General features: G+C 42.6%; 1 protein-coding gene across 4 annotated transcripts in view; it reads left to right on the top strand.

Annotated features, from left to right (window-relative positions):
• PHKB (phosphorylase kinase regulatory subunit beta) overlaps positions 1-26,314 on the top strand; it is a 239,896-nt gene that overhangs the window by 179,638 nt on the left and 33,944 nt on the right. For all 4 annotated transcript variants that reach the window (XM_029075680.2, XM_029075681.2, XM_029075682.1 and 1 more), the window contains 8 exons: positions 1,098-1,153; positions 1,426-1,519; positions 12,575-12,658; positions 13,147-13,251; positions 13,765-13,847; positions 13,933-14,023; positions 21,555-21,616; positions 21,707-21,869. In XM_029075680.2, coding sequence (XP_028931513.1) covers positions 1,098-1,153; positions 1,426-1,519; positions 12,575-12,658; positions 13,147-13,251; positions 13,765-13,847; positions 13,933-14,023; positions 21,555-21,616; positions 21,707-21,869 — 738 coding nt within the window. The remainder of the gene's footprint in view (positions 1-1,097; positions 1,154-1,425; positions 1,520-12,574; positions 12,659-13,146; positions 13,252-13,764; positions 13,848-13,932; positions 14,024-21,554; positions 21,617-21,706; positions 21,870-26,314) is intronic.

The raw sequence follows: 26,314 nt of genomic DNA, 5'->3' as shown, positions 1-26,314 counted from the left end.
CTACTTTTTCCACTCTTTTTCTCTGGCGTATCATAAGTGAAATTACATTTCTATCGAATATAAGAAAAATTCACAGCATTTTTCAATGTATATTTGTTCCCAGATATTCACAGCAATCTTTATTCAAATTCAGTTCTTATATCAGTCCATCAGAAGATGCATTTTTCTCTTCTAGATATGGGGAGAGCTATGTTTATTACGGATATATATATATAAAATACATATGAATATACATAATATATATTGTCTTTTTTATGCTTACACATATTCATACAGCACAGTAAGTGTTATAGAGAGGGACTGACTAGTCATAGGTCAGGCATCTAACAACATAACTGATAGACTTTTCTAGCATGGGGAATGTTCAGTTAATTACTCTGCAGGGCCAGGTATTTATCCATTATTTCCTGTGTCCCAGATAATCATCATGTGTTTGAACTTTCACGATGTGTTTTGCCAATATGGACTACAGCACTATTTTTTTACATCGAGTCCTTTCATCCACAAAATATATTAGGAGATATCCAGCACTATCTTTGATTGAAACTGTTAAATCTGCTAACTTTGAATGAACCTACTGTTAATTATCTAGTCAGCTAAATGTTTCTTTCTGCTCCATAGGACCCATATACCAAAATAACTGTTTTGATCTTCAAAATGCCAAAGGGAGCGGGGCCAAAAAAAGCACTCGAGCAGCTTTTCTTTGGGTTTGGATTTTAAATGAAGATTTCTACTCCATCACCATTCTACTAATAAGATGCATTTATTATATTTTTTAAATTCAGATTAACTGATGGCACCAGAAGAATGTGAATCCCCACTTTCTCATTAGCCATCATTCAGAGTAGTTTGACAGTCTTGCCCCTCTGGTCGTGGTAAGATTTATGGCATTCGATCCTTCAGTGTTCCATTTCCCTGTCTACACCGTCAAATTGATTAGTAGGCAGGAGAAAATGGGGGAGAAGCAGTCGCAGCAACACACAGCCAGTTGATGTCGATCATTTTAATGAACTGCTTAAAGAGAGTTAATGTCCTTGTTTCTCATTGCAGCTCTCAACAGCAATTTTTAAAGTTTCCGTATTCATTATGTTTTCTAGGGGCCCCTGGAAAATGATTTGGTGGTTCATGTAGCCCTGATAGCAGAAAGCCAACGGTATGTAATCTGCATCTCTTTGGGGTTTGTTTTTGCCTTTTAGTCAAGGTTTTTCTAACCTTGAAAACACAGGTTGGAGAGGCAGGAATTTCTTTCTCTAACCGTTCATTAGAGATTTCTGAGAAAGCCTGAAAGGGGGGACGTGAAGGCTGTTTTAATGGTCAACACAAAACCTCTTCTACTTTTCAGTAATTGTGTCTGTTGAGGCAAGTTTTAAGAATTGAATTATTTGGACGCTGTGCTAAAATGCCTGTTTTATTTCTATGTTCTAGCCTACAGGTTTTTCTGAATACATATGGTATCCAGACTCAAACTCCACAACAGGTGGAACCTATTCAAATATGGCCCCAACAAGAACTTGTGAAAGTAAGTGTTTCTGCATTGTAATTTCTTCCTTCATTAAAATTCTTGGCCATATGGCATGTCCACCCAGGACAGGTGTATTTTTTTTTAACTAATAGCAGATTCCGTTTTTGGCCCAATTTGCAACAAACTTTGTCCCATTTTGAGACTGTCCTCCCACTCTAATCTATTACCTGTCCTGCATCCTGCCTTTCTCTTTCAGTACAACTCCTTTGCCTGTCACTTCCTTCCTCTGACCTCTCTGTTCTCAATTTGGGTTCTTCCTTTTGAATTTCTCTATCCATCCTCTCACTGATCACTGTTCTCTTTTTCTCCAGCTATCCTCCCAGCACCCCTCCCCCAGTGCTCATGGGCAACTGGATTGACCAAAGTATCAGGACAGGGAGAAATGGGAGGAAATGGTGCATTGATGGGTGGGAAAAAGGGAAGGCCAGGCTTCTAACCACCCTCCCCCTGCAACTCCCGCAACCATATTTAGCCTCTGGTCCCACTTTTTTTGGAGACAAAGCAGGGCATTGATGAGAGACCAGACAGGAGGGCAAGGAAGGTTGGTGATCGACCCATTCCTTCGCACCTTATCAAAACACTTGCCCCCTCCCTTCCTCCCTCCCCAACAGCCATCTTCAACTGTTCGTTCGCCAGTGGCTTCCTCCCCACTGCTTTCAAACATTCCCATGTCTCCCCATCCTAAAAAAACTCTCCCTTGATCCCACGGCTCCCTCCAGTTATCGCCCCATCTCCCTCCTACCATTCCTCTCCAAACTCCTTGTAGACAAGTGAGTTGTCTACACCCACTGACCCTTTCCAATCTGGCCTCTGGACCCTTTCACTTCACAGAAACCACTCTCTCAAAGGACATCAATGGTCTCCTTCTTGCCAAATCCCACAGCCTCTACTCCATCCTAATTCCCCTCGACCTCTTAGTTGCCTTTGACACTGTCAGCCACCCCCTTCTCCTGGAAATATTATCCAACCTTAGCTTCGCTGACTCTGTCCTCTCCTATTCTCCTCTTATCTCTCTGGCCGTTCATTCTCAGTCTCCTTTGCAGGCTTCGCCTCTGCCTCCCACCCCCTAATTGTTGGGTCCTCAAGGTTCAGTTCTGAGCCCCTTTCTATTCTCCATTTACACCTACTCCCTTGGAGAACTCATTCGCTCACATGGCTTTAACGATCACCTGTAAGCGGATGACAGCAAACTTTACATCTCCAGCCCTGCTCTATCTCCCTCACTGCAGCCTCACATTTCCTCCTGCCTTCAGGATGTCTACTTGGATGTCCTCCAATCACTTTAAGCTTAACGTGTCCAAAACATAGCTACTTATCTTCTCACCCAAACCCTGGCCTCCCCATGACTATCCCATCACTGTAGGTGGCACCACCGTCCTTCCTGTCTTACAAATCCATAACCTTGGCGTTATCCTTGACTCCTCTCTCTCATTCAACCCACATATTCGATCTGTCAGTAAATTCTGTTGGTCACACCATCACAACATCGCTAAAATCCTCTCTTTCACTTCATCCAAACTGCTACTATGTTAATACAATCACTCATCCTATCCAGTTTTGATTACTGGAAATCCTTCTCGCTGAACTCCAAACCACCTGTCTCTCCCCACTCCAGTCCATACTGCTGCCCAGATCATTTTCCTACAAACGCATTCAGGCCATATTTCCCCACTCCTCCAGACTCGCCAGTGGTTTCCCATCTACCTCCTCATCAACAAAAACCTGTCCTACATCCTGCCTCTGTCCTGGAGAGCCTGCCTTCCTCAAATCCAACCCACATCAAAGCCTCATTAAAGGCACATCTCCAGAGGCCTCCCAGACTAGCCCCCCTACCCCTTTCCTCTTCTCCCACTCCCTTCTGTACCACCCTGACCTGCTTCCTTTTTTCTTTCCCACGCCCAGCACCGCAGCACTTACGTACATATCTGTAATTTATTTATTTGCATTGATGTCCCCCCCTCTAAATTGTAAGCTTGTTGTGGGTAGGGAATATGTCAGTTTATTGTTGCATGGTACTTTCCTAAGTGCTTAGTATAAGGCTCTGCACACAGTAAGTGCTCAAAAAATACAATTGAATGAATGAATGAATGAAAAGCACTCATTCACCTTGCCCCCACCTTTCGTCACCTCACAACTCTCTTTATACAAGCCAGCCCGCACACTTCACTCTTCTAATGCTAAACTTCTCACTGTACCTCGATCCCGTCTATCTCACCGCCAACCTCTCGCCCACATCCTGCCTCTGGCCTGGAATGCCCGTCCTCCTCAAATCCGACAGACAATTACTCACCCCTCCTTCAAAGCCTTATTGAAGGCACTTCTCCTCCAAGAGGCCTTCCTTGACTAAGCCCCTCTTTCCTCTTCTCCCAGTCCCTTCTGCATTACCCTGACTTGCTCCCTTTATTCATACCTCCTCCCAGCCCCAAAGAACTTCTGTACATAGCTGTAATTTATTTATTTACATTAATGCTTGTCTCCCCACTTTTAGACTATAAACTTGTTGTGGACAGGGAATGTGTCTGTTTATTGGTAATTTGTACTTTCCCAAGTGCATAGTACAGTGTATAGTGTACAAAGAAACAGCATGGTGTAGTGGCTAGAGCATGAGCCTGGGAGTCAGTAGGTCATGGGTTCTAATCCCAACTCGACCACTTGTCTGCTCTGTGACCTTGGGCAAGTCACTTCACTTTTCTGGGCCTCAGTTGCCTCATCTGTAAAAAATGGGTATTAAGAGTGTGAGCCCAATTTGGGACAGGGACTGTGTCCAACCTGATTGACTCGTATCTACCCCAGCAGTTAGAATGGTGCTTGGCACATAGTAAGTGCTTAGTAAATTCCATAATTTTTAGTAGTAGTAGTAAGCACTCAATAAATACAAATGAATGAATGAGTGAATGAATGAATCGACCATTTCTTCTTCAGGATTTAAGCCACAGGCCTACACTCATGGGGTCATATCTGGCAGTTGGGCAAGGGCCAAGTATCACCCTCCCATGCTCTACTCCCTTTGAATCTGTTAAGGCCACTTGAGGTTCAGTTCTTCTTCTGAACAAGGGGGCTTAGGAATGTGTGAGGATTGTGTCCCTCTCTGCCTTTGGCTGGCACAGTAATAATAATAATAATAATAATGTTGGTATTAGTTAAGGGCTTACTATGGGGAAGAAGCATGCTCGGCACATAGTAAGCGCTTAACAAATACCAACATTATTATTATTATTATGTGCAGAGCACTGTTCTAAGCGCTGGGGGAGATACAGGGTAATCAGGTTGTCCCACGTGAGGCTCACAGTTAATCCCCCTTTTACAGATGAGGTAACTGAGGCACAGAGAAGTTAAGTGACTTGCCCACAGTCACACAACTGACAAGTGGCAGAGCCAGGAGTCGAACCTATGACCTCTGACTCTTTCCTCTGAGCCACGGTGCTTCCCCAAGTGATGTACACAGGTGATGTGCTTCCCTGAGGGAGGTTAATTAGGCCCACAGAAGATGTTGTCTCTAGCAAAAACAGGACCCCCTTTCCCTCTAATGTAGAGAGAGATTTCCCTTTTATCATGGCTAGGAAATTTTGCCCGGCAGCAATTCCACCTAATGTGGCTTTCAGACTAAATGATTTCATTACGGAGCTATGGTTATGTTCAGTTAGTAAGTTTTTTGAAACCATTACTTATCTGTTTATGGCACTCACAATTTATAAGGTGCATTTTAAGGCCCTTTTCATTTGAGCTGCCTTGAAAAAGTATTCCAAAGGCTTTGTAATTGGTAGCGTTCTCACTTGTATGGTACAAGAGGGAATAACTGTCTTTTCCAAGTAGAGGTCCAGAAGCTTTCAGCTTCATTTCACTGATTTCCAAGCCAGAGAAGAGACCCTTCTCGGTTTGTATTCAAGGTATTTGAGAGTACTGTTCTTTGTTCTGTGAAAGAAATGAGGAAAAAAAAAAAGCCTGCGTGTGGGAGAGCAGAAGGAAGCAAGAGCATAGAGGCCTTCCCTCCGAATCCCATGGAAATTAAGGTATTTCGGCTCCCGGAGCGGAGGATGGACATAGCCTGGAACCTGTAAGGCCTGGACCCTTAGTGCCATCAGGGCTCCCTGGTCTGTAAGGTGGCAGCCATTCCCACCCCACCCTGACGTGGCAAGTGAAGCTCCATCCATCCCCAAGCAGAGCACAGGCTGAAACTACCTTCCCTAAGTTAAAACACTGGAAAGGCTGTGACCCTTCTGAGGGCTGTGGAGTCGGGAACCCTGAGGTTCACAAATTCAAGCCCCTTCAAGAAGAATTTTACTTAAATATTTTATCATTGGGCAACCAGTCAGTTGTATTTTTCAAGTACCTACTGTGGGGAGAGTGCTATGCTAACTGTTTGAGAGCACAATAGAAGTGAAAGTCTCTTGCCCTTTGAAAATGTGTCTGATTGTTGAATTTTAGCTGTTTTCATTGTGAATTGGATTCTATTCTCATTGCTGTAGGTGTATTCATGCCCTCACCTCTAGGCCAGAGACTCTGATTTCATTCTTTTTTTACCTAATTCCCTCAGCACTTAGCACTACTAGCTGAATATCGCTAATAGTAATAACAACAACTTGCCCATTGCCAAGAGAAACTCTTCCTACCCAGAATAACTAAGAATGTCAAAGTTCGGAGAAGCGGTTGTGGCTCATTTTTCAGAATTCACCAAAGTTCAATTAACTTGATTGGACATCTCAAATGGTATTCCGGTTTGTAAATGGGTAGGAACAAGATGAGGAAATGTACTAGTTCATCTGGCAGCTGCCAGCGTGAAACCAATCAATATGGATAGCATCGGGCTCAGACTAAACCAAATTCAAAGCAAAAGTTAGTGCTAGGTTATTTGATTGATTCTTTTTTTGATAGTTTTTTTATTGGTTTTTTTTATTTGATTGATTTGATTGATTCTGTTTATTGCTATTGTTCTTGTCTGTCCATCTCCCCTGATTAGACTGTAAGCCCATCAAAGGGCAGGGACTGTCTCTATCTGTTACCGATTTGTACATTCCAAGCGCTTAGTACAGTGCTCTGCACATAGTAAGCACTCAATAAATACTATTGAATGAAAGGTTAAAACTGGGAGAGGAGCTCGAGTATGAGTAGTTGAGTGATTCTCATCCAGACTAGCCCACGCACCTTGCTCCTCGAATGCCAGCCTTCTCACTTGCACCTCGATCTCATCTATCTCACCGCCGACCTCTGGCCCATGTGCCACCTCTGGCCTGGAACGCCCTCCCTCCTCATATCTGACAGACAGTTACTCTCCCTCACTTCAAAGCCTTATTGAAGGCCCATCTCCTCCAAGAGACCTTCCCTCACTAAGCCCCTCTTTCCTCTTCTCCCACTCCCTTCTGTGTTGTTCTGACTTGCTCCCTTTATTTTGCTCCCTTGCCCCCTCTGCCCCTCCCCACCCCACAACACCTATGTCCATATATGAACTTTATTTAGATAAATGCCTCTCTCCCCCTTTAATATATGTTGGTATTTGTTAAGTGCTTACTATGTGCAGAGCACTGTTCTAAGCACTGGGGGAGATACAGGATCATCAGGTTGTCCCTCGTGAGGCTCACAGTCCTCATCCCCATTTTACAGATGAGGTAACTGAGGCACAGAGAAGTTAAGTGACTTGCCCATAATCACACAGCTGACAAGTGGCAGAGCTGGGATTCGAACCCATGACCTCTGACTCCCAAGCCCGTGCTCTTTTCAATGAGCCACACTGCTTCTCTTTAGACTGCAAACTCATTGTGGGCAAGGAATGTGTCTACTTATTGTTGCACTCTCCAAAAGCGCTTAGTACAGTGCTCTGCACACAGTAAGTGCTCAATAGGTACAATTGACTAGGACCTTTAAGAGCAAGGAGGTTTGGGGAAGCAGCAGCTCCACCGTTTCTAGTCCAATTGAGCTCCTCACCTAGGACTGCTGACCTATTAGCTTCTGATTATGAACCTCCCCTTTATGATGCTCACCAAGTAGTTCCCAGGGCTCTCTGGAAGGAGCTAAAATACCGGTCGAGGCCCCCGGATTATGCTATAAATCCTGGGGCTGAGCCCCAGTGATCCCCAGCATAAATAAGCACTGTTTATTTAAGAGGGTGAGACCTGAATCGGTTACCAAAGTCCCATTTGGTATCTTGAGCAATTTCACCAAGGTCATCCATGAGACAGGCTTAAAATTAAACATTCAGACAAGATCAACAGCAGTAAAGCTTCTAAGTGGAGGGGCCTGTTCTCTAATGCTATGCATTCTGCAGGAGCTCTGTAAATACACTGACTTCCTAATGAAAGTCCCTAACGAAGCAGCATGGCCTAGTGGTTAAATCATGGTTCTGGGAATCAGGATCTGGGTTATAATTCTGGTTCCACCATTAATCTGCTGTGTGACCTTGGGTGAGTCACTTCTCTGTGCGTCAATTACTTCGTCTGTAAAATGGGGATTAACAGTGTGAGCTCCATGTACGACATGGACTGTGCACGATCTGATTAGCTGTATATGAACCCCAGTGCTTAGTACAGTGCCCGACACGTAGTAAGTGCTAAACAAATACGATTAAAAAGAAAAAATGCCTAGACTTCAGCCAAGCCCTCCGGTATGAAGTGATGTTTTGTGGAAACTCAGCTCTGCTGGACTGGCATATGTGGAAGATGGATAACACCGGGGTACAAGACGCTGCAGCCCATTGAGTAGAGCAAGCAGAAGAAATGCTAAAACACAACCTCAAATCACACACCTTAGTTGTGAACTCCTGTGAAGTAACAGCTGCAACTCATCTGGCAGACTGCCCTCAGAGAGGGGATGGTTCATTTTGAATCAAGGCCACATGCAGTCCGTGAGGTGAAGAAACAGACCCACACAATATTAGGTTCCCCAAAATAGCAACTGAAGAGCTAATCAGAGGGAAGCTCCATGTGAACACGAAAAGTCCTGCAGGTAGTGGCCACAAACTACATCAGCAATAAAGCTCCTTCAATCAGAAGTTTACAGCAGCATCCGGGATAGAGGGTATATATGTTTCATGTGTTTCATGCCTGCCGTGAATTAGTGAGCTTTCATTTCCTCTTCTTTCTGATCACCACCATAAAATGCACGGTTTAGTAGTAAAATGCATTGCATTTTTGCATTTTAGTCTGAGGCCCATCATGGAAGAATTATCTCATTTCTGCCTGGTAAAATGTCTAATCCAGGCTGTTTCGGCTGCCATCAGAGGGTTAGGGTACTTTCTCTTTCTGTATCACAAGAGTTGATTAGGTTATTGTTTTAGCTCCTTGTACAAGGGTGAGAAATAAATTCAATGATTGCTCTTTTGAAGTTAATTTAAAATATTGTCAGTGGATTCTTATATTTTGGAAAAATTTAGACTGTTTAAGGGAAAAGGAGCTCCCCCTAGTGTTTTATTAGAAAGTGTCTCTAAATTGTCGTTTATCTGTGTTAAGCAGTTTAAAAACTAATTCTGTTATTAATATTTGTATTATGTTTTTACTCGAAGAATCAGTTGTTCGGCAACAGCTGCCCCGTTATCAGTTTAAGAATAATTTTCCCCATACCTTTTCCCACTATGATCACAAAGAGTTTGAGACAGAAAGATATTTGGGGAAGAGCAGATATTTTGTAAAGAGCATTTTTCTAGATCTTCATGGTCACACAGAATTGACCTGTATCGGGGCAACTACATTTTCAGATCTGTGTGAGACCAAATGAAGCAGCCGAACAGCCACCCTGGGGACTTCCAATTTGTGTACAATGGACTGGCAAGTTAGGAGGAGAAGCATTGTGTGATGATTCAGTGTGAGTGAGGCAATTCTTGCCTTATTTCAGTTTCCTGGAAGCTGGGGAGACTAGTATCCACAAAGCAGCTGATCTTTCATGATGAGTTACCTAGCTTTCCAGAAATTTCCAGGAAAGCTTCACAATTTTTTTTTGCAGAATATGGTCCAGATTTTAGGCTTTTTTTTTTGTAGCCAGCTGACCTTTCAGACACCCTCCCCACATTCTTCCTACTAACCAGTTTTGCAAGAGCAGTATTTAAAGCAGACAGTGAACTGGAGAATGGTAGAATGATCTGTCCAGGCTATCCCATATAGAGCATGCTTTCCACACCTTTGTTGATAGCAGGTTTATAAGATTTTTGCCCCAGCGGGAAGTTTCCAGTTTCTGTATTAGACTTCTTGCATCTCTCATGGGGTGAAAAAGATCAGTTTGTAAGGTTTTCCCTTAAAAGAGCATGGAATGTGAGCAAAAAGAGTTGGAAGAAACCTCCTGGTTATTTGATGCAGCCTATAGTTTCAGTTTATAATATATGGATCCATTGTGTGACCAGACTGAGAATCATTGAGAATTGAGTCTTTTATCAAGATGAAAAAAATATTTATTGCCCAAACCTACGTGGATGTGCCAGGTATCAGAATTGTTGAAACATTAATGGCAACATTATTTCTCCATTCTTCTTGAGTCCCATACCCATTGCCCTTGTCATTTCTTTCAGCCATTTAACTCTCTCCTCAAACCCTCTGTCCCTCTGACCCCCACCCATCTCTTGCCCCTAATGACCTGGCTACATGCTTTACTCAGCAAATTGGAATCGTCAGGTGGCATGATCTCCCTAAAATCTCACTCTTTGCTCTCCAGGCCCCCATTCCTCCTGCCCCTTCTCTGATTTGCCCATCTTTCCCAGCAGTATCTCAGCAGCAGATCTGCCCCCTCCTCTTAACATCTACATCTACAGAGAAGCGGCATGGCTTAGTGGAAAGAGCACAGAGTCAGAGTCAGACGTTGTGGGTTCTCATCCCCACTCTGCCACTTATCAGCTGTGTGACTTTGGGTAAGTCACTTCACTTCTCTGTGCCTCAGTTCCCTCATCTGTAAAATGGGGATTAAGACTACGAACCCATGTGGGACAACCTGATTACCTTGTACCTCCCCCAGCACTTTGAACAATGCTTGTCACACATAGTAAGCACCTAACAAATACCATCGTTATTATTATCATTATCTACCGTCTTCATCTACACCTCTGATCCCATACCTTCTCACCTTCTCAAAAAATTTGCCCCCTCTCCCTACCCTCCCTGAACGCCATCTTCAATGGTTCACTCTCCAGTGACTTCTCCCCCACTTCTGTCAAACATGCTTATGTTTCCCCTATCCTAAAAAAACCCTCCGTTGACTCCTGGCTCCCTCCAGTTATTGCCACATCTTCCTCTTACCATTCCCTCTTCAAAGTCTGAGTGAGTTGTCTATTCCTTCTGCCTCCACTTCCCTTTCCTCCAGTTCTCTCCTTGACTCTCTCCCGCCCCCTTCACTCCATGGAAACTGCCCTCTCCAAGGTCACCACTGATCTCCTTCTTGCCAAATACAACAGCCACTATTCCATCCTAATCCTCCTCCTCTTAGCTGCCTTTGACACTGTGTACCAGCCCCTTCTCCTGGAAACGTTATGCAACTTCAGCTTCACTGACACTGTCTTCTCCTGATTTCCTATTCTCAGGCCACTCATTCACCTGAACTCCTCCTCTACGAATCCCTCAAGGGTCAGTTCTGGTTCCCTTCTATTCTCCATCTACGCCCACTCCTTTGGAGAACTCATTCACTCCAGTGGCTTCAACTACAATCTCTGTGTGGATGATTCCCAAATCTACATCTCCAACCCTTATCTTTCTCCATCCTTGCATTCTCGTATCTCCTCCTGCCTTCAGGATGTCTCTACCTGGCTGTCCTGGAGACACCTCAAACTTAACAAGTCCAGAACAAAACTCCTCATCTTCAACCCCAAAACCTGTCCTCCCTGTGATTTTCCCATCACTGTAGACAGCACCACCATCTTCCCCGTCTCACAACCTTGGCATTACCCTCTACTCATCACTCTCATTCAAGCCACACATTCGATCTGTCACCACATCCTGTCGGTTCACCCTTCATAACTTTGATAAAAAGAAATCCTTTCCTCTCTTTGTTTCTGGTATTTGTTAAGCACTTATTATGTGCCAGACACTGTTCTAAGCATTACAGTAGATATACGGTAATCACATTGAACACAATCCTTCTCCCAAATGGGGCTCACATTTTTAATCCCCATTTTACAGATGAGATAACCGAGACACTGAGAAGTTAAGTGACTTGCCCAAGGTCACGCAGGAGACAGGTGGCAGAGCCGAGATTAGAGCCCAGGTCCTTCTAACTCCCGGGCCTGTGCTCTATCTCCTAAGCCATGCTGCTTCTCATGGTCACGTTGCTTCTCTCTATTCAAACTGCTATGCCATTGATCCGAGCACTTATCCTATCCTACCTTTGATTACTGCATAAACCTCCTCACTGACCTCCCTGCTTTCTGTCTCTCCCAATACAATCCATAATTTATTCTGCTTCCCAGATCATTTTTCTATAAAACCATTCAGTCCATGTCTTCCCATCCCTCAAGAACCTCTAGTGGTTGACTCTCCACTTCTGCATCAAACAGAAGCTCCTTTATCGTCGGCTTTAAAGCACTCAATCACCTTGCCCCCTCCTGTCTTACCTGACTGATTTCCCACCACAATCCAGTACACTCACTTCCCTCCTTAAATGCCAACCTACTCACTCTTCCTCATTCTCATCTATCTCACCACCAGTGCCTCACCCACATTCTGGATCTGGGCTGGAGCTCCCTCCCACTTCATATCCAACAGACCATCATTCTTCCCATCTTCAGTGCTTTATTTAAATCCCATCTCCTTCAAGAATGTACTTATGTACGTATCTGTAATTCATTTTAATATCTGTCTCCCCCTCTAGACTATAAGCTGTCTGTGGGCAGGAAATGTGTGTACCAACTTTGTTATGTTGTACTCTCCCAAATGATTAATACAGTGTTATGCACATAGTAAGTGTTCACTGATGGCAAGACATGTGTCTGGTTATTGTGACATCACACTCTCCCAAGTGCTTAGTACAGGGCTTTGCACAAAGTAAGCACTCAATAAATGCGATTGAATGAATGCTCAATAAATACGACTGATTGATTGATTGAAATAATTCACATATGATTGTGTCTCCATTGATTGTGTCTTGCAGGCATATTTCCAGCTGGGCATCAATGATAAACTAGGACTATCTGGAAGACCAGACAGGCCTGTCGGGTGTCTGGGCACATCAAAGGTGCTTGCAAAAATATCACTGGAAAATCTTGTTACTTGCATTGCAGACAACACAAACGAAAATATCTTTGAACTGTTATCACCTTACTTTAAATGGCTGAACTAATTATGTGTAGGCTTATTTTCTGCAAGTAAATCTACCTGTTTGTTTTATAGTGAACCATGGAAACCCTCCAGGAATAATGCATAACCATTGTACTGTTAAATTATTTCAGGGCTTCCTCAGCACCTAATTACAGCAATATTTACTCACACACAGACTGTTTTCAAGGTGTCAGAGGTGACCTACTTTAATTAAAAAAGAAGGTAAATTAATACCCGACAAAGTCAAGGGTTTCTTAATACACAGCCTTGCATATGTTATATGTAGTCCATGTTGTATTTCTGCAAGTTGAAATCTGGATTTTTTGCCTTTTATGTGATTAGCCCATTTCATAATTGCCTTTTGCAGACTTCATTAAAACTGTAATGTCCATTAATTCTTTGCAGATCTATCGAATCCTAGGAAAAACTGTGGTTTGTTACCCCATCATCTTTGACCTAAGTGACTTTTACATGTCCCAAGATGTCTTGCTCCTAATTGATGACATTAAGGTATTTTAGAACATGCTTTTTGTCCTTGTTCTCAGCATTATAAGATCCTGGGTGTTCATGGTGCAGGTGCCAGGTTCAGTAGAGAATGGGCAAGTTAACATATTGAGCGACACTGCTTTAATAATGAAAAGATAGCCAACTTTTTAGAACCTCGAGTTCAAATGACATAGACCTGATAACTTAAATGGTCATCTTAAAACATTGATACCCTTTCATAAACGTATCTGAGGGCACATCTAGTAAAAAAAGAACATCTTTGAGCTGAAGAGATTTCTTCTTTCGCTCTTTATCATCATGCATCCTAATGAGAAAATATAAGGTGGGCCATTGAAAGAGGATGATGCCTCTTCTTCTTCTGATAGAAAGACAGGTTTCTATCATCTTGAAAAACTGTAGTTGAGCAGTAGAAGAAGCTGGCATTTTAAAGTAACTTGTTGAATGTATTGTTAGCTCTTTATTTGGTTTGTTCAGTGCCATGTGCTTGTGCCTAGTTGTGCTCTTATTTTTTCATAGAACGCCTTGCAATTTATTAAGCAATACTGGAGAATGCATGGTCGGCCATTGTTCCTGGTGCTCATTCGTGAGGATAATATCAGGTAGGGATCTGCTAGACAAGCATGAATGTCACTTGCAGTGTGCTATTGCATAAATTCACTAGTATTGTCATTTATTTATTATTAGGGGGAGCCGGTTCAATCCCATATTGGATATGTTGGCAGCTTTTAAGAAGGGAGTGGTTGGAGGGGTGAAGGTTCATGTTGATCGACTCCAGGTATTCTTTTCAAAGTAAAATTTGGTGTATTTTCTAGGGGTATTAGCTCTTCATTTTTATTCTGTGATATGTGTTATGCAAAGATATTTTGGATTTGTTTGATGTCTGTCTCCCCCCACCTTTAGACTGTGACCCTGTTGTGGGCAGGAATTGTCACTCTTTATTGCTGTATTGACCTTTCCCAAGCACATGGTCCAGTGCTCTGCACACAGTAAGCGCTTAATAAATATGATTGAATGAATGAATTAATATTTGAAGGCATTACTATTCAGTTCAACGTAATAACTTCCTAAGACTCTTTGCCATTCTTCAGTGCTAGAGTTTAATAACAGGATTTGAATTTCTGTTTCCCTGCTGAGATTTAGGTTTGGGCTCTTAACTTTCTGGAGAAGATTTGTGAAGAGTTTAAAACTGTCTTTCTGCTCCCCAAGTGCTAATGATTGGAAGTCCTGCCATGCTCTTACCATTAATTGCTATTTGGCTCTCAGGATTTTTATCTCATTTTACTCTGTCAGAAACCATTGCCAATCCAGAAAATGTGATTTGGCTGAAACAATTATGTGGCAGTTGGAGAGATATTTTTCATCACATTTATATTTGGAGGTATATCTAATACCAAAAAAAATAGGCAGGAGCTCATGGGCTTGTACTTTTTATACCATTTCAGTATTTCAGCATCTCCAGAACTTGGAAGCACTTATGCTTACTTTCTAATAGTCAATAGTATTTATTGAGCACTAAACGTGTACAGAGTACTGTTCCAAGCACTTGGGAGAGTGCAGTGCAACAGGGTTGGTAGTCATGTTCCGTGCCCACAAGGAGCTTTCAGCCTAGGTTATAAACTCGTCCTCTAAATTGTAAGGTCGTTATGGGCAGGGAACATATCTGCTAATTATAGAAGCAGTGTGGCTTAGTGGAAAGAATAAGGGGTTGGGAGTCAGAGGATGTGGGTTCTAATCTCGGCTCCGCCACTTGTCTACTGTGTGACCTTGGGCAAGTCACCTAACTTCTCTGTCCCTCAGTTCCCTTATTTGTAAAATGTATATTAAGACTGTGAGCCCCACGTAGGACAACCTGATTACCTATCTACCCCAGCACTTAGAACAGTGCTTGGCACATAGTAAACGCTTAGCAAATACCATTATTTTTAAAAATTCTATTGTATTCTACTCTCCAATTGCTTAGAACAGTGTTCTGCACAAAAAAATGCTCAATCAATACCACTGATTGATTAGAAGGGGAGACAGACATTAGACATAAATAAATTACGGATATGTATGTAAATGCTGTGGGGCTGAAGTTGGGGTGAATATCAAGTACTTATAGGATGTAGCCATAGGCGACACCAAAGGAAGAGGGAGTAGAGGAAAAGAGGATTTAGTCAGGGAAGGTCTCTTGGAGGTGATTTTCTGTCCTGCTGTCCACCACTTATCTGCTGTGTGACCTTGGGAAGGTCACTTAATTTTTCTGTGCCTGTTACCTCATCTGTAAAATGGGGATTAAGACTGCGAGCCCTACATAGGACAGGAACTGTATCCAACCTTATTAACTTGTATCTACCCCAGTGCTTAGTACATACAGTTCCTGACACATAATAAACACTTGGGGAATACTATTAAAAAAATAAGGTTTGAAGGTGGGGAGAGTGGTCATCAGTCATTTATGGAGAAGGAAGAAGTTCCAATCCAGAAAGAGGATGTGGGCAAGGGATCAGTGATGAGATAGATGAAGTCAAATTTCAGTAAGGTGGCTTTAGAGGAGCGAAGCATAGGCTAGGATGAAGTAGGAAATCATTGAGGTAAGTTAGGAGGGGACATGGTGATGGAGTGCTTTAAAGCCAATGGTAAGTTCCTTTTTGATGCGGAGATGGAGGAGTAACAACTGGAGGCTCTTGAGGAGTAGGGAAACGAGGACTGAGAATTTTTATAGAAAAATGATCCGGGAAACAGAGTGAAGTATGGACTGGAATGGGGAAAGACAGGAGGCAGAGAGGCCAGCAAGGAGGCTGTTAGAATAATCAAGGCAGATTAGAATAAGTGCTTGGTTCAAAATAGTGACAGTTTGTGTAGAGAGAAAAGAATGGATTTTAGCAGTGTTGTGAAGGTTGAACCGACAGGATTTGGTGACATTGAATATTCATTCATTCAATAGTATTTATTGAGCGCTTACTATGTGCAGAGCACTGTTCTAAGCGCTTGGAATGTACAAATAGGTAACAGATACAGTCCCTGCCCTTTGACGGGCTTACAGTCTAATCGGGGGAGACAGACAGACAAGAACAGTGGCAATAAATAGAATCGAGGGGAAGAACATCTCATTAAAACAATAGCAAATAAATAGAATCAGGGTGATGTCCATCTCATTAACAAAATAAATAGGATAATGAAGATATATACAGTTGAGCGGATGAATTCAGTGCTGAGGGGATGGGACGGGAGGGGAGAGGAGCAGAGGGAAAAGGGGGAGAAGAGGGTTTAGCTGCGGAGAGGTGAAGCGGGGGTAGAGGGAGCAGAGGGAAAAAGGGAGCTCAGTCTGGGAAGGCCTCTTGGAGGAGGTGAGCTTTAAGTAGGGTTTTGAAGAGGGGAAGAGAATATGTGGTTTGAATAAGAAAGTTGAGTGGAGGATAATGCCAAGTTTATAGACTTGTGGGACAGGGAGGATGGTGGTGCCATCTACAGTGATGGGAAAGTTTAAGGGGAGGACAGGGTTTGGGTGGGAATAGAAGGAGTTCTGTTTTGGACATGTTAAGTTTGAGGTGTCGGCGGGACACCAGGAAGAGATGCCCTGAAAGCAGGAGGAAATGCAAGACCGCAGAGATGGAGAGGTTAATTTAGGAATCATCCACATAGAAATGGTAGTTGAAGCCTTGGGAATGAATGAACTCTCTAGGGAAGTGGATAATAATGATGGTATTTGTCAAATGCTTACTGTGTGCCAAGCACTGTTCTAAAGGCTGGGGTACATACATGGTTATCAGGTTATCCCCCTTGGGACTCACAGTCTTAGTCCTCATTTTACAGATGAGATATCTGAGGCACAGAGAAGTGAAGCGATTTGATCAAAGTCACACAGCTAAGTGGCACGAACCCATGACCTCTGACTCCCGAGCCCGTGCTCTTTCCATTAAACCACACTGCTTCTCAAGTGGTTGTACATGAAGAATAGAAGAAGACCCAGAGCTGAGCCTTGAGAGACTCCCACCTTTAGAGCATGGGAGGCAGAAAAGGAGCCTGCGGAAAGAGACTGAAAATGAGCCGTCAGAGAGATGGGAGGAGAACATGTCAGTAGAACTAAAGTTGGATAATATTTCAGGGAGAAGAGGGCAGTTGACAGTGTAATTCTAAATTTTCCATGTTATAAAAAGCTGTATATTTTGCCAACCCCATGCCATCTAATTCTAGGCTCCAATTAATTTTTACCTGAGATACACTTCTACAGATAGGTCTGTAGGGAGATATGTATCTCAGATAAAACAAATATATATGCTATATATTGTGTGTGTCATCAAGTATCTACATAATATGAATTTGTTTTGTAAATCACAGATATAGTGATGACAAATATAGAATCTATAGCATGTATATCCCTATGTCTGGGTGATTTATAAAACATATGTATGTTATATATTCTATCTGCAATCGCTCTGTGTGTGTGTGTGTGTGATTTACAAAACATAAATTCTTATTATGCATATTATTATTATAGAGAAGCAGCGTGGCTCAGTGGAAAGAGCCCAGGCTTGGGAGTCAGAGGTCATGGGTTCTAATTCCGGCTCCGCCGCTTGTCAGCTGTGTGACTGTGGGCAAGTCACTTCACTTCTCTGGGCCTCAGTGACCTCATCTGTAAAATGGGGATTCCAACTGTGAGCCTCACATGGGACAACCTGATTACCCTGTATCTACCCCAGCGCTTAGAACAGTGCTCGGCACATAGTAAGCGCTTAACAAATACCAACATTATTATTATTATTATGTAAATGCTTGATGGCACGAAGATACATGCATACAAATTCACACTCATAAGGGTCATATAAGGGTATTTTATTACATTAAGATATGTGCTTCTACACAAGTACGTACCCAAAACCTTAACACAAACTGGCATTTAATCAGGTCACATAATTCCACACCAGTAAATCAAATTAAGTTGTGCCCAGAAGACACACACTCGTTTTAGCATTTCCATACAAAATTGTTTGCCTGAACAACTGTGCATACTCTGAGGATTTTTACCCTATTTCCATGTTAGATATTCTAAATTTTAACAGAAAACATCTCTAATTTTTTCATCTATAAAGTGACAGCTTTTTCCTAGCCGGGGTGTGGGTTACCCTTATAATTGAAAGGAAAAATTGAAGGCTAAATATCAATCGTTTCATTTTTTTAGCACTTGGTCTTGACAACAACCTCTGATATTTGCACTTTTTTAGTCAGATCAGTAAGTGCTTTGGGTTTTAGATCAATATCATTTTATTTGAATTTTCAGAATAATAGAGTGCCATTTTGGAAATTTTCCATTTTGTATGAGAAAGGATTATGAAAAAAACTAGGTAAGATGGTGTTACTATACTCTTTAAGAAAATATGTTCAATCTGCCCATATGTACACAAACTATTCATATAACTAATGCTAGATGCTCTTAATGCAGGGAAGGGTTACATAACTTGTATGGTGAAATTTACCTGAAATGTAGTTATCTGTTTCTGCAGCATAATTAATTTGCCTTCTTACACTTTTTCACTTCCACTTCCATTATATGTGGTTTCTTGCTTATCCAGTTTTCCCTAAGGAACTAAGCTAACTAGAGAAGGGGGTTGGTCAGCATTTTAAAATGGACATTTATTTTTACTGACATTAGTAGTTGAAGTATTACGGAATTTAAAATACCTAAATTCAAAATTTTTGCAGCTTTCATCTCTTTGCCATTGTCTAAGAATTATCACGTGTTTGCCGTTCTAAGACTCAAAATCCCATTTAGAGTTTCCCTAGATATATCCTCCTGCACATAACAAATTCATATTAATATTATATGATTTCATTATAACCCAAACTATGGCAAGAAGTGATGACTAATAAATTATTAACATTAATTTCAATGTTGTTAATGGCTTTAATGTTGTCGTGCCTGCAAAGACAGAAACTACTTGGAAAAGCATGGATTCAGGGAGCCGTTCACAAAAATGAACTCTCTCCCATTTGTCTGAGAGTAAATGGATTTTTTGGTCAGACCAATTAGAATCTGGCCTTGGGATCTAGGGAAAATTATTGGGAGTGTTAGGGAGAGAGAATATCAAACTCACCTTCTTTATTTGGTTAGTAGTGGCCATTGGAATAGTCTTGAGCGAAGATGAGAGGTGCAAATTTGATCTTATGTAAATGTAGACAATAGGTATATATATACATATGATATTTGGGCTATGTCTATCGGTTATATGCGGCATATGCAAATTTTGAAAGGTCAACCAAAATTTTAGCGATTCCAGACATTTTCAAATAATTTCCATACATTGACTGTGGATCCACTATAGCATTCTCCATTAACAACAGGTAATTATTGATCACCCACTTTATGCTAGGCCCCAAAAATTCTAAATGTGAAGTTCTAGAGTCTGGGGTTCATTCATTCATTCAATTGTATTTATTGATCGCTTACGGGGTGCAGCGCACTGTCCTAAGCACTTGGGAAGTACAATTCAACAACAGAGACAATCCGGTTCTAGAATATGCAGATCTGAAACAGCTACAACGGGTGGGACACTTGAAGACAGTGAACATCAGCAAGATGACCAAACAACTATTGTATGGAGACCTAAAATTGGAAAAATGAGAGCACAGAGAGTGGAAGAGATGTATTATGGTCACAGTAAAATAAAACCTTAAAAAATTAACCTTAAATCCTGGAGTCATTTTCTGAGGATACACTGATATGACATGTCACTATCAATACGGAAGGGGCTGTTTTTGGCCAAAACTTGAAAAGGAACAAGAGACAAGAAGACAAAAAGAAACCAGTGGTAGATACTGCTAATATTAAACCCAGGAGCCCAAGGATCTGCCGTCTTGTGTTGTCCAGTGTTGCTGGGACTGGGGATTCCGCATTAGAGCGTAGGCCTGGGTTTCAGAAAGGCCTGCGTTCTAATCTCGGGTTTGCCACTTGTTTACTGTGTATGACTTTGGGCAAGTCACTTCACTGTGGCTCAGTGCACTCATCTGTAAAATGGGGATTAAGACTGTGAGACCATGTGGGACAGGGACTGTGTCCAACCTCATAATCTTGTATCTACCCCAGCATTTAGACCAGTGCCTGGCACATGGTAAGAGCTTAACAAATGCTACAATAATTAGTCTTTTCAGCCAAACGTGCACTGTTAGGCGAATTTCACCCTCAGAGGTGTCTTCTTACGAAGGACAGCTATATAGAATGTAGAGAAGTCATAGGTGCTCTGAAATCCATACATCTATTTGGTCTGCAGAGTTTCATCAGTAAGCATGAAGTGTAAGGAGTAAAGTGTCTCAAAAATATTGTCTTGCTTGATGGGAAAACCTATTGTGTAAAAACAAAACAACAGCAACAACAACAATGAAAAAAACAGATCAGTTTACATATAATTTTCTGTTATCAAAAGAATGGTGGTGGCCAAAATAGCCCAGATGAATAAAAAACACAAAGTAAACACTCACTTTGTCCATTAGGAGTAACCCTCCTTAAACTTGTAACAATTCACAAGACAGGCTGGTTGAGTTCCATATCTTTTGAATTTCCCTCCCCATTTCACTGGTAGAGGTGAAATGTCCAGAGGTAATTATCCAGCCCGAGAAGAGGTAGCAAAAGTTTGGTAGGATGCAAACTAGATAATGAGAGTCTTAATAATTGAGAGACGGCTTTATTCTTGTGAATGTCACAGCAGTCTTTCATTTCTGAAATGAAGGCAAAAAATCAGACTCCTTATTGCCTTGTTCCAAAATGAATAGCTTTAAGGTTAATTAAAATAGCCTGAAATGGATACATGGGAATAAGCAGTTGTTTCTTCTGGTAAAAGGTGAATAATTATATTTGATATTTTATAGGATACCCCCTGAGTTATTTTGGTTTTACAATGTCAGTACAGCCATTGAGAATTTCATGAATATTGGAATAAAATGCTATCATTTTATAATAATAATAATGTATCAAGCACTTACTATGTGCCAAGCACTATTCTAAGCGCTGGGGTAGATACAAGGTAATCAGGTTGTCCCACGTGGGGTTCACAGTCTTAATCCCCATTTTACAGATGAGGTAACTGAGGCACAGTGAAGTTATGACTTGTCCAAAGTCACACGGCTGATAAGTGGAGGAGCCGGGATTAGAACCCACAGCTCTGACTCCCAAGCCCAGGCTTTTGCCATTAAGCCATGCTGCTTCTCATGTTTCTTATGTTCCCTTTTCTGTATGTGAAGACTACATATTATGCTCTGGTTTTGATCCAGTGATGCCACCTTACAATTTGCAGAACATTATTTAAATGTGAATCTTTTCTTGCTTATTTCAGACATTAATATCAGGAGCTGTTGTCGAACAACTTGACTTTCTAAGAATCAATGATTCTGAAGAGTGAGTACTCTGAGATTTCTCGGGGTGTTCATTAACTCTTTTTAGATGATGTAAATATGTAAAATTGAAATATTCTTTTTAACTTCTCAGGCTTCCAGAATTTAAGAGTTTTGAGGAATTAGAATTGCCGAAGCATTCAAAGGTCAAGAGGCAAGCCAGTACTCCGAACGCTCCTGAACTGGAACAGCAACCAGATATAAACCTAATTGAGTGGAAAAACAGAATAACGCATGAGATTCTTCAAAAACTGAGTGTGAGGATTGAGTGAGGCAGAGTCTGTTCTTTGTCAAGGTCTGGGTGGGGATCACTTCTTCCGCCATGTACCAGCTGGGGGAGAACACAGTATGGGGATTTTGGGTTTGTGGTTGGCTGTACACATATTCCGGATGGCGATGGTGAGCCCCTACTTTCCAACGTCACTTTGAAAGCAATAATAATACTAATAATAGCAATACTAGTAATCTGGATAATTGTTGTATTAGTTAAGTGCTTAGCATGTGCCTGGCACTGTACTAAGCGCTGGGATGGGTACAAGTAAATCGGGTTTGACACAGTCCCTTTCCCATATGGAGCTCACAGTCTCAATCCCCATTTTACGGATGAGGTAACTGAGACCCAGAGAAGTGAAGTGACTTGCCCAAGGCCACCCAGCAGAGCTAAGTGGCAGAGCTGGGATTACAACCCATGACCTAGGGAATCCCAGGCCCATGCTCTATCCACTTCGCCATGCTGCTTCTCAGACTGGCAAGCCACCACGTCCCCCAGCTTCTTGACCTCACCACTCCTGGTTGTGGAATAAAGTTTCCAGTGTGTAAGTGCAGCGCCCATCGGGTGCAGATGGTATTTGCCATGTCCCCTCATATCCGCCGTGACCCCTCATTTGCAGGAGTTTCTCTAACCAATTCCCCTCGAATACCGAGGGACTACTGTAATTTGCCTTGAGGTATGTCCTGCCTCACTGCACCAGGCAGTTACTGGTGTCATTACTAATGATTAGCAATTTTCATTTTCTGGACACATTCCTGATGCAAATTAGCAATCCCCATAGATCTCTTCTGAGGCAAGTGCCCAAACAGTGCTATTAGCCTAACTTCCCAGATGGGGAAACTGAGATTCAGCAGTTAAGTAGCTTGCTCTAGGCCAGGAAAGGGGTGTAGGAGAGTTGGGCTAATACTGGGCTCTTCCTGCAAACTGGTTCTCTGCTCAAACCACAGTCTCTCCGTATTCTGTCATTTGGTCTTAGCACTGAGTGGCCCTGAAAAGCTCCACTACAGAGTGGCCAAAGGAAAGAATTTGAACCATTTATAATAATAATAATAATAACTGTGGTATTTGTTAAGCACTTACTTTGTGCCAAGCACTATACTTAACGTTGGAGTGGATACAAGCAAATCAGGTTGGACACAGTCCCTGTCCCTCTTGGAGCTCACAGTCTTAATCCCCAATTTACAGATAGGGTAACTGGGGCACCGAGAAGTTAAATTAATGCCATTTTAAATGGAAGAATCGGAAAGGAAAATGAAGTGATTATTTGTACTATGTCTCTGTGACGAAAGGGACAAAGGGAAAGGAGAACAATCAGAGAGGAACAGTGTCCAGGGACCCATGTGTGACAAGAGGGACCCCAACAGGTCGAGGGAGGCCATTTTGTGAGTCGGCCATTGAAGAGGTTTCCAGAATCCACCCTGAAGGCCGGTTCACAAGATGGCGTAGCCATTATTTTGGACTGCCATTATCCTCCAGCCTTGGGCCAGAACCCCCCAATAGGGGCCAACGCCATTGCTGGGACTGGGGAAATTAGTGGTAATGGTGGATCGGGGTGGTCTTCTCTAGCCCAAGAGTAACTAACCGTGCAAGCCTCTTCATGCTGCTGCCACCTCAGAGGTCTTCTCTGGCCTGGATCCCTGCTCTAGCCACCTATCTTCCTTGAGCCCAGGTCGCGGCTGCTGTGATAGTAATAATGATGATAATAATTGTAATAATAGCAGTAGCAGTAGTTGTAATGGGGGTATTTGTTAAGCACTTACTGTGTGTCAAGCACTGTTTCAAGCTCTGGGGTAGATGCAGTTGGACACAGTCCCTGTCCATGTGGGACTCACAGTCTGAATAGGAGGGAAAACAGAAATTGAATCCCAATTTTACACATGAGGAAACCGAGGCCCAGAGAAGTGAAGTGACTTGCTCAAGGTCACGCAGCAGGTAAGTTGCAGAGCCGGGATTAGAACCCAGGTCCTTCTGACTCCCACTAGACCACGCTTGGCAGGGATCAAGACCATCAGTTATGTCAGATTCTACTTTCCCAAGCACTTAGTCCAATGCTCGGAACACAGTAAGCGTTCTGTAAATAATATTTTTGGACCTCCCCATGTGCTTGGGTCCTCTGCCTCGCCTGACTCTGGGTCGGACAGCATCATGTTGTCTTGAATGTCTGAGCTTGTGAAGTACTTAGGTGTCCGTCTTTCCATTTACAGAAGAGGAAAGTGAGGCATCTAGAGAGTAAATGACTTTCAAAGACATTTTACTTATAGAAGCAGTAGTAGAACTTATTGAGGCTGTGTTTGAAGTATGTCACTTAAACTGCCTCCTGGCTGATATAGTCTGAAATATATTAAGTTGAAAGGAACATTAGACGGCACTCTGGTATAACTCCCTGTTCCCAAGCAGGATTATGACCCTCACCCCATCCCTTCTGGGGATGGGGCTTCCCGTCTCTCCTCATCTGCTCTATGCCAAGTCCTTTCTTTAATTCTCCTTCAGTAAGAGAGTAAACAGAGAGCAGAAGACCAACTGGATGGATAGCTGGGAGCCAGAAGTGCAGGCCAAAGCTGTTCTGGGAGGGGAAAGTAGGGAAAGGAGGCATTTAGCTCCACCCACTCATTTGACAGCAGTGCAGACAAAGGATGGAGCAGGATGAGGGGGAGGTAGAACTTGCTGACTTCAGTGGGTTGGATTCATCTCCTGCACCTCACTTTCTCAGGGCAGTGGGGGTGTGCGTCTCTTTCTCTCTCTTGTCCGAATGGCTGCATGCTGACACACCTCTTACCTCGGGGATGCAGGGAGACAGTGAGCAAGGTTTTTGTGACAAACTGGGATTAAATGGGGCTGTCCCTCTGAGTTCATAGTGTTGGGTCAGTTTAGGGACCCTATCAGAAAAAGGATGGCCTGATTTGGGTCAATCTGCAGGGGCCGGGGGAGGATTAAAAAAAAAGTCCTTTTAGCCAAAAAGGTCCCCAAATCCCATACCTCTTAGTAGCAGAAATGTTTTAGTTTAATTTACAATGCGAATAATGGAGGATTTACAGTGGTAGCATCTTGATCATTTATAGGAAAGAACCAAACTCCATTTATTTGAGGTCCCAACAGCTGGAGTTTTCCTTTGCATTTGCATCCTCAAAACTGGGGGTGTTGCTCAGGAATACTCATTTTTTCTTATCGGATATCATTTCAGTTTTGCTAATGTGCCAATTGTTTTTATATAATTGTATCTTCTTCTTTTGTGAACGATTTTTTTTCTCTTCCAGTATGCAAATGTTATAAAGATAATTAACCAAAGACCCCTCCTTTTCCTCTTAATAACTTTAAAAAGTTGATGGGATTGTTGTTTTTTTTAGAGCTTCCAGGACATTAGCAAAGCAAAGGGTCAGGACTTGCAATTAATCAAGGGTGTTTATTGAGTGGAGAGAACAATGCAAAAGAGTTGGTAGCCACGTTCCGACAACGAGCTTAAAGTTTTCTAGACAGATATTAATAGCATTGAATAATTTATAGCTTTGTGCCTGATTGATGTCTAGTGAAGGAGACAGACATTAATATATATATATATATATAAATAACTTTTAAATATGTAGAATAGTGCTGTGGGGCTGAGGGTGCGTTGAATGCCACATGCCCAAAGGTCACAGATCCAAGTGCATAGACAACATAGAAGGAAGAGGGAGTTGGGGAAAAGATGGCTTAATCGAGGAAGGCCTCTTGGAGGAGGTGAGACCTTAATAAGGCTTTGAAGGTGGGGAGAGTGGCATCTATGAAGGTGGAGGGAGTTCCAGGCTAGGGGGAGGACGTGGGAAAGGAGTCAGTGATGAGAAGTATAAGATCGGGACACCGTGAGGAAGCTGAAGCTACAGGAGCAAAGTGGACAGGGCGGGGGCTGTAGTAGGAGATCAGTGAAGTAAGGTAGAAGTGGTCGAGCTGATTGAGTCCTATAAAGTCAGTGGTAAGGAGTTTCTGTTGAATGCGGAGATCGATGGGCAATCAGTGGAGGGTCTTAAGGAGTGGCGTGCCATGCACTGAACTGATTTAAGAAAAGCGATCCGTGTAGCAGACTGGACTGAGGAGGCAGGCAGATCAGCAAGGAGGCTGATGCAGTAGTTAAAGCGGGATAGGATAAGTGCTTGGATCAGCACGGTACCAGTTCGGATGTAATAATAATAATAATGTTGGTATTTGTTAAGTGCTTACTATGTGCAGAGCACTGTTCTAAACGCCGGGGTGTAGAGGGTAATCAGGTTGTCCCACATGAGGCTCACAGTCTTAAACCCCATTTTACAGATGAGGTAACTGAGGCCCAGAGAAGTTAAGTGACTGGCCCAAAGTCACACAGCTGGCAAGCGGCAGAGCTGGGATTCAAACCCCTGACCTCTGACTCCCAAGCCCGGGCTCTTTCCACTGAGCTGTGCTGCTTTTCTTGGATATTGAGGA

The sequence above is a fragment of the Ornithorhynchus anatinus genome, chromosome 11 (genome assembly GCF_004115215.2).
Source record: "Ornithorhynchus anatinus isolate Pmale09 chromosome 11, mOrnAna1.pri.v4, whole genome shotgun sequence".
Taxonomy (NCBI): Eukaryota; Metazoa; Chordata; class Mammalia; order Monotremata; family Ornithorhynchidae; genus Ornithorhynchus; species Ornithorhynchus anatinus.
The sequence above is the reverse complement of the archived record's forward strand: the minus strand, read 5'-3'. Positions and strand labels throughout refer to the sequence as shown.